At 38.4% G+C, this 14821-nt stretch overlaps 1 protein-coding gene across 1 annotated transcript; it reads left to right on the forward strand.

Moving 5' to 3' along the window:
• The first annotated feature begins 339 nt into the window (after window positions 1–339).
• Window positions 340–13894, forward strand: LOC121946008 (neuronal pentraxin-1). The gene is made up of 6 exons (XM_042490409.1): window positions 340–442; window positions 3769–4719; window positions 7998–8508; window positions 9736–9986; window positions 11675–11854; window positions 12603–13894. Exons 2-6 carry the CDS (start codon window positions 4030–4032, stop codon window positions 12810–12812), a joined length of 1842 nt encoding a protein of 613 aa, XP_042346343.1. The 5' UTR covers window positions 340–442; window positions 3769–4029; the 3' UTR covers window positions 12813–13894.
• The last annotated feature ends 927 nt before the right edge of the window (window positions 13895–14821 follow it).

Raw genomic sequence — 14821 nt, forward strand, 5'->3', positions numbered from 1 at the left:
ATCAGGCCAATTACTCCCGTGCTGAGATCTAGGTGAGCTGTGTGACGTTGCACTGGTGGAGCTGAGCCAATGATAGTGTCCTGATGGGGAGGATCATTGCAAATAAGAGGTCCAATTTAAAACAAAGAAAAAAGAAAAAGGTGTTAATGTGTAGAGCAGGGTGATATATGACCAAAATAAACACATTTCCAGGATAAAAATAAAGATGACGAAGCAGGAAATGACTTGTCAAAAAGTCATTAGTGTGTCAGGAGAAGAGGCGTGGCCTTACAAGCAAAACACAACAAAGCTGAAGAAGAGGAGGAGACAACAGAGAGACAATGAAGGAGGGATATAAGAGAGTTGAGCTCTCCTCTGGACTAAATCTCCCAATCTGCTCAGTGTGTGAGGAGGACAAACTCACGACAGTGGACACACAAGCTGCACCCACCGGGACACTAAGGTAAGGACGCGTTTATAACTTGGAAAGTGTTGTTTTATATTTGTTCTTTTAGGAGAATCATAACTCAGCATTTACTTCTGGAACCTAAAAAACTTCTTAAAGTGATACATTTTGTTAAAAGTAATAAATGATAATTAGCTGATGGTTGAAAATTACTCGAAACAACTGAGGCTTTGTGTTTAAAACAGCTTCACCTGCATCAGATTTCAAAAGAGAGAATATGTTAGGTGATTGTTGTTTTTTTTTTTTAAGTTTTTGCTTTAAATGTGTTTATTTTTGTTGTTTTTGTTTGTTTATTTATTTATTTGAGGGGGCTGCATGTTACTTTATGCATGTACGTAAGTTGAGAGGTCATCACTGCCGTGTTTTTCTGTCACATCTGACTGAAAAGACAACTTTAAAGGGGACAATGCAGTAATTTTGGAAACCAGAGGTAGATTTCTACAATTTCGATGTCTCAAAATGTGAGAATTTAGCAGTCTGATCAAGCTAAATAATGTTAAATCAAAAATTACAATAGCTGTTTAACAGATGTTTAAGAAATCAGCTGCAGAGTTAATAAGAGTCAATCCATTTTTTTTTTCACTTACTGTCCTAATATGAAGCTGACATGACAATGAACTACAGAGCAGATGGAGGGAAAACAGTCTCACAATGTTTCTTAAGAAAAGTGTAAAAGTTTAAATGGACAAAGTGACAACTAATGTTGATATAGATAAACATAAAGAGAATTTAAAACTTTTTCCCCTTAAATTTTATTTTCCATCTTTATTATTTGGGCATATTATATGTGTGCCAACTAGGCTATATAAACATATTATTAAACCTAGAAGATAAGATAACATACAAAATATCATATATTATATAGCAGGTTGATAGCAGTGACGGGAAAATAATTTATATGGTTTAAAAGTGAACATGTTTTAGTATCACACAGATTTTTTTTTAAAAAAAGGCATCTTAATGGCATCATTTAACACTTTTGCTTTTTTCTATACAGATTTTGTTGGAACTCATAAGTTTCATTGACTTGAAATATTATGGAAATAATATACTGCTGTGATTTTTAAAATTATTTTATGTATTTTTTATTATGCTAGAGTTGGGGGTATTATATGCACCTTTATGTTAAATGGTTTATGTGTAAGTTAATGTTAAATACACTTAAAAAAGGAAAAAATACATGTGTATTTGAATTATTGTACAGCAAAAAACAAAAAGAAAACAACCCATTAGAAACGGGAAAGACTAGAAAGTGTCTGTACATGTGATTTACCCTGAGGAGGACTTTTCTTAAACTTTAATTTATCTTGTCAAAGTGTATCAGCAGTTTTTAGGTAAACAACTCGCTGCAGATAATGACCTGATCTCGTAATGCACTTGTGGACAACGATTATTCTGTTTAGAAAGAATCTCTTTGTTTACAAATAGAGGAGCTTTTTAGTTTGTTTGTCAGAGTCAACAGTTTTTTAATCACAGGTCTAACTGCTCTTGTCAGTTTTTAATTTGGGACTAATCGCACTACTTAAAAATATCCACCTTGACCATATGGTGCAGGGACCCTGGTGTTCACCGTGGATTATACACACACACACACACACACACACACACACACACACACACACACACACAGAAGCATGCAAGCCCACTTATCTCTGGCTAAGGTAGGACAACAACTGTTTGCAATTAGGTTAATTGAGTGACCTGTGGGTGATAATAAACTTAGGGCTAAACTGTGGTGATTGGGTGTGACACGGTTCTGTACGGCGACCATCTGTCTCTCCTCTAAGCCCCGTAAATCACAACAGGGACTGCAGGGACAGAGCGTGTTCTACTTCAAAGGTTGGGTCCTTTTTATAATGATAAGAACATTAACATAAGGGTTATTCAATTTAAATAAAAAACAAAAAAACAGGGATTTTTTTCTCGAGCATCTCAACAACGTTTGCACTGGCTTTTGAGCAGACATGATCTTTGTCATATAAACAGACTATATTTGGATGTATGTTTTCACTGTGTTTCATTATTGATAAAGTACATTGAATCATGTATGAACTATCAGCACACACACACATTGTGGAGGCTGGTCACTGCGAGCAACAGGTGGTCGGTGAGGTTTAGCTGCGGCATCACGTGTGTGCCATTTCTAAATGCCGACCCCGTATAATGAAGGACGTGTTGCGGCGCTCACAGGGGTCAGCGGGGCTTTGTGGTATGGACACAGAGAATGTAAGATAGGGCCACCAGGATGTTTATGGATCATTTTAAAATAATAAACTGCTTTCAACTATCATCCTACAGGTCAAAGACTTAAAAAAACAGCCAAATTAAACTCTTTAAAAAAAAAAAAAAACATTAACTGGGTTTCTGCGGCTTTCCAGGAATTAAAACCATCACAGTAACTCACACTAAAGGCACCAACTTAAGTCTCGTATTTTGTTCGGTCAGGATGTCACACCTCTGATTTGGACTAATCCTTGTCTGGACAGCCTCCCTGGTTGTTATTTTAGCACGTGCTCGTGTTGTGTAAGGTTACTGGGACCTCACGCCGAGGCGTTCAGCCACCATCACATCCTGCTGAGAGCTGACGACCTTTTATATTTACCAGCCGGGGCCGAAAAATGTCTCCTCTTATTGTCCTTTTTGTTCAAGAAAACTGTGTCAACAACAGCAGAGACATTTTTATCTAATATCTGTTTAATTCTAAACACACTGGTGTTTAATCGATATATATTGATTCGGGACAGTCGAAATGGTTTCGATTTATTTTTGAAGCAGTGTCGATTCGTCTGCAGCTGCTCTGTCTCACTCTCTCTCACTGTTTACTGCAGTCAGTCAGCTGTTCGCTGCAACTAACCGAGAAAAGAAAAAGTGTCATTGTCATGTTATAGTCTTGTTATATTTATCTTCAAATATATTTGATAGACGATGGTATCAAATAAATAAAACTGTATCCTAGTTACAAATTCCAGCAGGGCTGTCCCTTTGAGTAGTTTTCTGTATTCTATTTTAATTTTTTTGGATGTTTTGCATCTCTTTTTTGTTTTTTTGTGTTTCTTTGAGGTTATTTTGTGCATTTTTGGTCATTTCGCTTTTTTTGTGTGTCTCTCTGGGGTCATTTTGAGTCTCTTGCTGGTCAGAATGTGTTATTTGAGTGACATATTGGAGGTGATGCCTGGCCACCACAAACTACAGCCTAATAATTAGGAATAAAGCTAAATCAACACTTTCTGAGTGTCAACAAAAAGCTGCCTTGTATAACAGGTATATTACTGTTTGTGGATGCTACTAAAAGATCATCTAAAATCTGATGTTTTGTTTTACAGGTTTCTTTCACTCTTCAGTGACAGAGGCAGAATTACAAGGCAACATTTAGATTAAAATAAATCAGCTCTTGCAACTAATAAGATCACAGAAAGAGCCGTGATTTCTAACTGCCCCTCGCAGATGAGTAGATACTTTGAGACCTTCGTGCTGTCTGATGTGTCCTCTCCAAAAACAAAGAAGTCAGCGCAACCTCTACCTCAACTGGCATCACACATTTTGAAGTGAAGCCAAGCTCCTTAGTCTTACTGGCTGAACTGTGGATGGAGATTATGAGGAACTCTCAGTTGCTACACCTGTTCCTTGTTCCCATTGCCTTTTCTTTACTTTCACTCCTCCCCTGCCCTTCAGCCGCCAGCTCAGGGTCTGACTACGACTTTGGAGCCCACCCACGCTTTGTTTGCACCCCTATTCCCGTGGATGCAGACCCCGCCTGCTTCCCCGCAGGGGGTCCAGGCGTAGGGGCGTCAGGGCCCAGCGGGCCTGGCCATCAAAGTGCACCTCCTGCTGGTTGGTGGGGGGCGAGCGAAGAGGCCAAAGCCACCATCCTCCACCTGAGGGAGAGCCTCGTCCAGCAGAAAGAGACCATCCTGGACCAGAGGGAGACCATCAGGGAGCTGACGGCCAAGCTCACTCTGTGCGAGGGCCTCGGACGGGGCGTGACGCCTCATGACGAGCACCACGGCACGACCTCACACTCCCACCACGCAGGGGCGGCTGGCCATCACACATACACTGACAACGGGCACTATAGCAACCAGCAGGGTCACCATGGAAACCTTATACCAGACTCACCGCACTACCCCTCTGTGGGGGGGCAACGATCGGATGGAGGGCACAGCAGCAACCATCAGAGGAAGGATAAACATGTGACGCCAGGGGAGATCACATCATCGCCAGAGCAGATGGCGAGGATGCTGCAGGCGCTGAAGGAGAGACTGGACAACCTGCAGGTGAGCAGCGAGAGGGGGAAACTTTTTCAGCTCTGTTAGTGGAAATAATAACACTACAGAAAGTTGATAAGTGGGGGGAGCATGTGATGTGTGGACTATGTACGCATGGCTTTTATTTGTTTGGACATGAGAAGGCCGCCATATAGTTCATTGGTTCCCAACCTGGGGGTCTCAACCCCCACGAGGGGTCTCCAAAGCTTTATGGAGGGTCATGAGGCTTTCTTGATTTTAAGAGAAAACTATTAAAAAATTAATAAATAAATCAGTGAACCCATATCTCAGCATTTCATTCATTCATGTGAGGAAAACTAAAATAAATTATTAGTTTTCAAAAATTAAGTTATTCAATTTCTCTCTCTCTCGCTCCTTCTTAACTTATCCATGATCATTATGCAATTATTTACGTATCTTTTCTGTAATCATTGCCAAATGAATCCTCCAGAGATTTCAAGTGGGATGGTCGGGTTTGGGCTGGGTGGGGTAAAGGGCCGGGTATCCTCACATTTATAGAAAGACATTCATTCCCAATGTATATTGCATACAAATATGCTGTCAAATACGAATTCGATAAAAACTGTAAAACTACAATAAGGCAAGTCTCGTCCTGCATGAGAAAATGGCATTAAAATGATCAAAAAGCTAATAGAACAATAGGCAAACATCAGGGAAAAGGAAGCACTACATTTGTAAAAAAAAAAAAAAAAAAAAAAAAAGAAGAAGGCCTGTGTAATTGACAGACACAGAATAGTATTTTAAAAATGCTAAAAATATCAGGACAAATTATCTCTGATGTGACATTCTCAGGAAATAATTTGCCCCAAAATTCATCTTAATCATTTGATTTGCACAAACTTGCTGTAGTTACTGTGTTCACTAAGTGGGTTAATTGTACATTTCATCAGATGTTCTGTATTGTTGCAGTCATACTTTAAATATATTATAAAAAATATCCACAAAATATGCCACATGTTCAGGGTCATCAGTTTACTCTGTGATAGAAAGCGGAGCCCTTGTGGGGAAAAAGGTTGGGAACCACAGGTATAGTTGTCGAACGCTGGCTGGAGGTGGACGATGCTGCTATGACTGACCAGTCTGCCTTCAAGGGTAAAACTTAGCGAACGGTCAATTATTGATTATTTTCAGGGTAATCTGTATTAATCCTTTGAAACCTGGAGCGTCGTCACTTTTCTTGTGCTGCTTTCAGACTCCTGTCACAAGATTTTATATCAAGTTGTATTGATCTTTTTTGAAAACATGGGGAAAAGGCAATGAGCAAATTAGAAAGAAATGTTCTGCAAACTGCAAGAAATTAGAAGATTTAGAAAATTATTTTTTTTAAAAGCTAGGAGAAAATATCTAGGGAAAAATATTTTTAAAAATCTGTTTGTAGCCAATTATCATAGTTACTTATTATTTTTTTGATTTTAGCATTTTTTCCAGGTCTTTTTTTCCCTATTTATTTATTACTATTTTTCATGTAATTTTCTTGTAACTTTTCTCTTATTTCTTGCTTATTTTCGGGTCATGTCTTCTTTTGTTGCTTACAGCTCTTTGTTGTTTCATGTTTTTGAAAGTCATTAAGTAAAGGGCTATCTCATTCTTTTTTTAATTACTGTATTCATCAGTATTTAAAATGTGAAAGAAATGTTTCTCTGAGAGTCCAGGTTGACCACTTAATACTGTTTGTTTTAACTAACCAACAGCCCAAAGCCCAAAGATATTCAGTATAACCAAAAATGTAGTTGCTTAAGTTTCCACTGAAATGAAATCAACTTAAGCAAGCAATTGTTTCCACACTACTGCATGTCATCACCGGATTGTTTGTCAAATAATCAAGTCCAAAAATACTTTAGACAAAGGAACAGTTAATTACTTAATTGCATAAAGCCACTCACAGCGTTGGCAGGACGATGTCCCTCAGTGGGCACCTCAGCAGCAACAGGCTCATATTCCTGTTGTCTCTTTAATTACTCACCGTTTTTACTCTTTTGGTACATTTGTCTGTCCTGTCCTGCTGGCTCTCTTCCCTGGATTGTGATCACAGGCAGATGTCAGGGACCGTGGAGTGTGTACGGGGGGGTTAGTTGGTTGGTGGCACGAGTCTAACATCAGCAGTAATTATCATGATCTCCTTTGACAGACTGGTAATCAGGGCACGCACCAGGGCAAAGCCTGGATTACCTGAGAGAAGAGAGGCAGAAACAAAAAGGCACAATGAATACAAATGGTGCTTTTGACATTAAAAGATTATTAGTGAGTGTAAAGAGCACGCAAAGAAGTCCAAAAAACACACCGATGCTCTCTTAAACTCAAAGGTGTTAGACCAGTAGATACTGACATGATGTTTGAGGTCAGTTTGTGCCAAAGCACCTCTGATGCTTTTCCATCCTCTCTGTTAGAAACACCGGACTTTAAGGAATACTTGACTCACAAAATGATCATTTGTATAGCAATTACTCACCGTGTGTTAAGTTAAAGTCGTGAAGAAAACTTTGTTTTTCTTGCATCTCTCCACAGTGAATGACGAACCCAACAACTGAGAAAATTCTCGATGAATTCAAGTCATACAAGTCTGCGTTTAACAACAGCAAAACTATATCAAAACATGATCTGCAAACTCTCACACTAGTCTTGCAGTATAATCCAAGTCAAATGTATCCATTTGTATGCTCCTAAACACACATTTTTGTATAAACCTTGCTATTTAAAACCCTTCCACACACAAGTGGTGCACCTAGGAAAGCACATGCATTTGAACCCGACTCATTGCACAGGTGAGCTACTTGTCCATGTATAAACCGTTTATGCAGCAGTGTTTTAAATATTACAGTTTTAGCAAAAATGCATGTGTCTGGGAAGTTTTTATAGTTTTGCTGTTACTAAACATGGCCCCTATGACTTTAATTCATCAAGACTGGTATCAGTTTTAGGATTTGTCATTCACTGTGGAGGCATGCACAAAAAGTTCATTTTATGTTTTTATATATATATATATATATCTTATTCTATTTAAAGTTACAATTTTTATTCTTCCTGTATGTTGACTGTTTTGCACCAAAACACCTGGTCAAATTACTTGTTTGTGTAAATATACTTGGCAATAAAACCTGATTCTATAGTAGATCTATAGTAAAAATGACATTTTCTTCACAAATTCAATGTTATGGTTATATATGTGATATATAAATGATCATTTGGGGGGTTAAGTGTTCCTTTAAGTGACGGGAAAGGCTCACTGTTACAAAGACTTGACGTGTGTTCTTCACCTCTCTCTGCAGAAGAGGAACACATCTATCGCCTACTCCAGCTCTCTGAAGGAGCTGCTTCAGAGGAAGATCAGCGCTCTGGAGGAGCAGCTGCACCATCAGACCTCCGCCCTCAGCGGCCCCGACCACCACGATGACGACAGCAGTCGCAGAGACGACAGAGACCATCACGACGATGACCATCATCATGATGATCATCATGAAGATGATGATCACCACGACGATGGACACGACCACAAGGACGACCACAACGATGGCCACCACAGTGACACTGAGCACCGCAGCGACCATCACGATGACAGCCACAATGATGACCATCATGATGCAGATGAGGACCATGACGACCACCATGACGACCACCATGACGACCACCATGACGACGATGAGGATCATGATGATCACCACAGTAATGAAGCAGACAGCCACAGTTACCTGTCACACACAGGATACAGAGAACCAGTGCCACGGACTGGTTTCCATTCAAATAAACTGGAGACGATGCTCAACCAGTTGCACCTGGCAGGTACGCAACCACTTTAGCAACTTCAAAACATGCAGTCACTCCTCACAGCCAACGAGTCATGTCAAGTTCTTATCCGTGACGCAACATGCGGTATAAATTGTGTTTGTGGCATATTCTGGAGCTAATTTCTTTGGAATAACACGTTAGCTGTTTTTTCCTGGTAAAAACGGTAATATTTTACCTCTGTTTGAACCTTTTGAATCTGGATTGAAATCACTTTCGTTGTGCTGCATTCAATACCTTTCAGAAGTATTTAAACCTTTAAAACCTGAAAATTATATTACTTTTACTCAGTATTTGCTAACTTTTGGGTCATTTCTTTTAAGTTGCTTTAATTTGCCTTCTTCCCATGTTTTCTAAAGAGTTCAGTCCTTGGGTTAATAAGGGCTAATAGGAAATTCTCTACTTTTGACGATCAATATTTGCAACAGCTGTGTACATTTCTTTCTGTTATTATCTTTTAGCTTTTTTTAAAAAATATATCAAAAACAGGATGGGAGCAGAGTTTCAAAGCTCATTCTTGACCTCAGAAACAGCTGCTGATAAAACAATCTGTATCTAAAACTCCAGAACAGCTACTAAATTAACATTTTAATGATTCATCAACTGATGTTTCCAAGGTCAAGGGTGAAGTTTGAATTTCTATTTTTACGTCGACATGGATGTAGTGATGGCTCTTGGCATAGGTGATATAGGCGGTTGCCTAGGGCGCCATCTGCTGGAGGGGCGCCGCCACGCTGCCAGTCCCCCTTGGCCTCAAGGGAAAATAATAATAAAATAATAATTTTCTATGCCCACCGGCACCCTAACTTAGTGTTTTCTGTCTAGAAAAAAAATGTATATATATTAAATAAACAGTGACATGTTCCTAAATTGTATTCGGGGGGGGGGGGGGGTAGAGCTGGCCCTGAGTGACGGACAAAAATCAACACATTAATCTCTTCAAACAACTCTTTTTTTGTGTGTCTGGGTCAGTTTGCCAAACACCAAAATGCTCATGAATCTGAAAGTTGTTGCACCGCAGCACAGAAACAGTAATGAATGAAAGTGTGAGTGCAGATTAAATCAGACTCCAGCCGAGGCCAATGGTGCATTCATTTGCTCCTCGGATGTTCGCTTTCTGTTGTTGGTGTGTTCATGAACAACATAAAGCCTACACGTGTTGTATTTTGTTGCTCAGGTGGGATTGTTTCGTAAAGGTATGGTGTTATTTCTCTTCAAAATCAGGTTCCAGGAAGAAATTTAAAAGTCCTGACGCCTTCCAGATCAGCTTCCCCATGAGAACCAACTACATGTACGGCCGGGTGAAGAGGACGCTGATGCAGGAGATCTTTGCTATGACTTTGTGTCTTTGGATCAAGGCGGGTGTTGGACCCGTCCTGGGGACGCCCTTTTCTTACTCTGCACCCGGACAGGCCAATGAACTGGTGCTCATCGAGTGGGGAAACAACCCCATGGAGCTGCTGATCGATGATAAGGTGAGACAGGAGATATAGAAATCCTGTGGCTCCGAGAGTTTAGCTCAGTGTGGGGTTAAAATGTAAAAGACCCTCAAGACGTATTTTTTTACTCAATCAGCTGCTGACTGTGAGTGATTCTATATCAATAATGCTGTATCTGAAATTACAAAATATTCCTTACATACTCAACATGCTAACTATCGTTCAACGTACTTTGTTTGAATGGATGTATGAGGAGAACTGGATACAGCATTGGAAGCAGAGCCCCATTCATGAAAGTTGCTCAGTGGCTCAAGGATCCAAAATGGTTAATTTCCGGGGTACGAATATACCCGAATCTCCCGTCTTCATAGGCCCCTAGAATAAGCACACTACAGACTTTAACTGGCAGAGCGGCTAACTTTCGGATTAGCCCTGTGCTATAAATGGGGCAAATTTAAGTTAATTTAATCAACTTAATTTAGACTTCAGAAATGTTATCAGACTAAATGAATCAAATCCCAAATAGTGAAACAAGTTACTTCCTGGGGGTTGTGATGTTTAAACAACATATGTCTCGTTCAAGTAAATCTATGGGAAAAAGTATTTTTGGGTCTTGTGGAGCTACGACTCGGGAGCTGTAATTTTATGATTTGGCCACTACACTTTAAAAAATAAACTTTTTTGTTTCAACTTAAAAAAGTAAGTGTCCAGGCTGCCTCAAAATTTTAAGTTGGCTTAATTTGAGAAGACAAGTTGGGGTTAATTTTGGAATGATTCAGCTTATCTTCTCAAATTCAGTCAACTTTTTTCACATTTCACACAGCCTGAATCCTAACTTTTTTAAGTTAAAACAAACAGTTTGATTTACAGTCTATGTGAAATTAATTGACTTCAAAGTCCAGTGTTAAATATATTATGCACAACAAATTGAAATATTACACTTACATTTAAAAAGAAGGATTATTGTCACTGTCCATCACCGTATGTTGTGAACGTTATCGACTACCGCATTGTATTGTGGGATATTTATGTCAGCATTTTGACAAGTATTTGCTTACTGTAATATTTTACCTATGCAATTCATGTACTATTAGTTTCATACTAAGGTTTGGACCAGGCGTCCAGGAGCGGCGCTGTGCTTTGCCAATTTGACACAGTGGTCTAACAGTGAAATTGCAACTTCCAGGAAAATCACGTGATGTCTTAGGGCCCAAAAAAGATGACACGTAGATTTACATTGCTAAAGAGGCATCTGAAAATTACTGTATACATTTTTTGAACTATTAATAACATTTGTAAAGTCTGTAAGAGCAGCACCATTACAGTATTTTATCCCCTTTCAAGTTTGCGGAGGACTTAACCAAAAGTTAGCCACTTGGTTGTTGAAAATCTGCTCTACGAGCCCAATGAAGCAGAATTTTTGGGTCATTTTACACCTAACTTTTTTGGCCTCATGCACCACTGAGCAGTTTTCATACGAGGCCTTGCCTCAAACACTGTATCCAGTTCTCTTTATACATCCATGTTTTAGCCACTGAAAAGCACGTTAGCATAGAATTTCGAACACAGCTAAAGTTTAGTCATGAATATTTAATGATATACAGAAATGCTGAAGATTTAAACCAAAGTGGGCAAGTTTTTTATGACACACATAACCCTCTACAAACCACTGCCTTGATTCTGAACTTACTCGTGTTGGTTTCTCGCCATCTCCACTGTCCCAGGCTGCGACGCTGCCCCTGTCTCTGAGCGATGGGAAGTGGCACCACGTGTGTGTGACCTGGTCAACGAGGGACGGACAGTGGGAGGCCTACCAGGACGGAGTGCAGAGGGGGTCCGGGATAAACCTTTCCCCCTGGCACCCTATCAAACCCGGAGGGGTCTTCATCCTGGGACAGGAACAGGTAAAGACAAAGAGATTAGTTTTCTGTTGCGCTATTAAAAGCAGATAAGGGAGAACACTTTATTTGCTAACTATTACATCCATTACCAACGTCGAGCTCCGAACATGAAACTAAAACCAACCAGTGTTAGTTTTTCAGGGCCGATACCAATACCAATTAATAGTTGTTAATGTGTCTGATAACCGATACTTGGAACCAATATGCATTTACAATAAATATGAAAATCTTTATTTCAATATTTATTTCAATATATTTATTTATATTTTTCAATATTTATTCATTTCAATATTTATACAAAAATTTGTTTAAATGCCTTTAGCAAATTCTTAGTCAAACTTTCAACATCATATACAGCAAGTTGCCTGCAACTTTGTTTTATAAAATAAAGTGAAAATTTTAATGAAATTAAAAAAAAAAAAATACCCCCCTGAGGTTTTACAGAGTGATATTTCTTACCATGCTGACCATTTCTTCGTACTTTTTAAATTGACTAATTTTTATCAGGGATCATTAAAATAAAACACAGATACAGATGATCAGCAAAATGCCAAATATCGGCCAGACCGATAATCTGTCAACCCCAAACCAAAACATTTTACAAACTAGAGAAGCTGTGAGTCCAAGTTTTTTTTTTGTGGCTCTTTATACCATCGAGTGCCTGTCTTTGTGGAGAAATTACACTGATTAAATTGTTGTTTTGGAAAGCGATGATAATTGTTAACGCAGTGGTTCTTTCTCTCTACAACAGGACACTCTGGGAGGCCGTTTTGATGCCACTCAGTCGTTTGTGGGTGAGATGTCGGACCTGCACATGTGGTCGCACGTCCTGACTCCCAGTGACATCTACAGCCTGGCGTCCTGCGGCAGCCACCTTAGGGGAGACGTCATTGCATGGTCCGAGACGGAGGTGGAGCTTCGTGGAGGCGTCGCCAAATACCCCTTTGACCCCTGTCACTGAAAGGCTGAAGAAGAACATGGAGATATCCTGGAACGTACTGAGAACATTTATCAAAAGGTGCAAGAATAAAACAAAAGTCCCTTATTTGATTTATTTCTCAGGACAATCACTCAGTGGCACAAATTCAATGCCTTCCTTTAAACTTAATCAGTGACTTTTTCTTTAAAAAGAAAAAAATAAACAAACCTAATCTGTGTTTACAGAGACTCTGTAGGGACTTAGTGATCTTGGGCCTTAGGTTTCGGCCTCTAATGTGATCATGAGTTAGTGTTTTATTTTTAAACAGATAAGTGCTGTATGTGACATATTGTCATATTGTTAATACGACTTAATGCTGTGAGGTCTGTGATGAACTTAGCAGATCTCACACAGGTTCTGTTGTGGTGAATGTTGCTAGTTTGAACAATACTTTTAGAAATGTGTTGAGAAATCAATTTTTAATCAGGATGCTCCTTTTTTTAAAAGGTGTCCGGAGAAATACAGCTAATCTACCAAAGAAATGTAGAATTGATTTGTTATACTTTGTAATTTCAATAATTTATGTGTCATAGATAAATAGGTGTTTATTATGGGAGAAAAGCCTGTCTGAAGACTGAATTTAGGGTTTAACAGCCTCTGCTGGTTTTACAATTCTTACAGGAACTCTTGGCATGATACTGTAATCCAGCAGTACTGCTATAAATTTATATAAAGGTTTAAGATACATCTTTTTTTCTTTTTTTTTTTTTTTTAAATAATGGACTTTTCTAAACTCTACAATGCATCTGTTTGTTTATTGAACAAGTTCCTGGCATTTAACACTTTTTACTCTCCGAATGAATTAGATTATTGTTTTTGAAATCATGTATTTTACTTGATCAAGTCATTGCACTGTGACTTTTTAATTTCTTACATGATCTGGCCTTGACTGTATATTTGTTATTTTACTGTTTATAAAACACTGTATTTAGGCCAGGTTAGATTTTTGACGTTATATATTCAGTTGTGTGTTTTGTTTTTTTTTTTCATATGTCATGCGAATGTAAATAAAAGTGTAAAAGATAAGTTTTTAATAAGTCTCTGTTTTTGTACTGTTTGTGGAGATCAATCTCACACCTGATGCAGGCACAGGCAAACTGACAACAAAGGCTATAACTTTATATATTAGCCTTGGTTATTGATAACTTTATACTTGTACTTAATAACCAAAAGCATTATAACAAAATCCCAGTCAAACACACATATATTAACATTGCAGCCAATACACAAGTCTTAATGAATTACTGAAGTGTGTAAAATAACATTAATGCAACTACAAAGACACTAATTATGCAGCACTTACCTGGTATAACTTGAGCAAAGTTTAGCTTTAGCCCGGGGCTTTATGAATCTGCTCCATAAAGACATGAAAGGAAACATGAGAGAACGGAGAAGTGACAGAAGAACTGGAGTTCAGGGTGAGTTTTGAGTTCAGTCAGAAGCTGAGCTGAACACAAAGTTGTTTATTCATGAACTAATCGGCTGGAAACAGCAATAAACAGAAATCAGTGCGCCTTAACTGTTCTTTCTAACACCCCTTTTACAAAAGAATGAAACAGCCCATCGGGTATGAGGCATAAGGTAAGAATTAACATGTTACACAGTCAGATTTTACAATGTTAAAATTTTGATTTTTAGCACATTAATATGTTGATTTTGAATGTTTTACAATGTGAAAATTTAGCACATTAAAATTATAATATAATTTAAAAAATAATTACAACTTATTTTCAGTGTGATAAAAAAAAAACTTTTTGGAATTTTAAAACAACTATTTTTAATGTTTAAATATTGGGTTTTAGCCGGTTAAAGTAAATATCAGTTTTGGCCATGCTGGTTTCTATGGAAATTATGGCAGTTTTGACTTTCTATATATTACCAATCTGATACCAAACAATTGGATTAGTTAAAATTTTAACTCGGAGATGGTGGATGTTGAAATGTTTCATTGGAAATGAAAATGGACTGCCATAAAATTCGGCACAAATATC

This window comes from Plectropomus leopardus, chromosome 7 (genome assembly GCF_008729295.1).
Source record: "Plectropomus leopardus isolate mb chromosome 7, YSFRI_Pleo_2.0, whole genome shotgun sequence".
In the NCBI taxonomy this organism is placed as follows: Eukaryota; Metazoa; Chordata; class Actinopteri; order Perciformes; family Serranidae; genus Plectropomus; species Plectropomus leopardus.

What these genes read in the sequence shown, in the direction of transcription:
- LOC121946008 (XM_042490409.1), top strand. Translation starts at nt 4,030, where the DNA reads ATGGAGATTATGAGGAACTCTCAGTTGCTACACCTGTTCCTTGTTCCC. An exon ending in AGAGACTGGACAACCTGCAG is followed by an intron (nt 4,720 to 7,997) that starts GTGAGCAGCGAG and finishes CTCTCTCTGCAG; the next exon opens with AAGAGGAACACATCTATCGC. An exon ending in TCATCCTGGGACAGGAACAG is followed by an intron (nt 11,855 to 12,602) that starts GTAAAGACAAAG and finishes TCTCTACAACAG; the next exon opens with GACACTCTGGGAGGCCGTTT.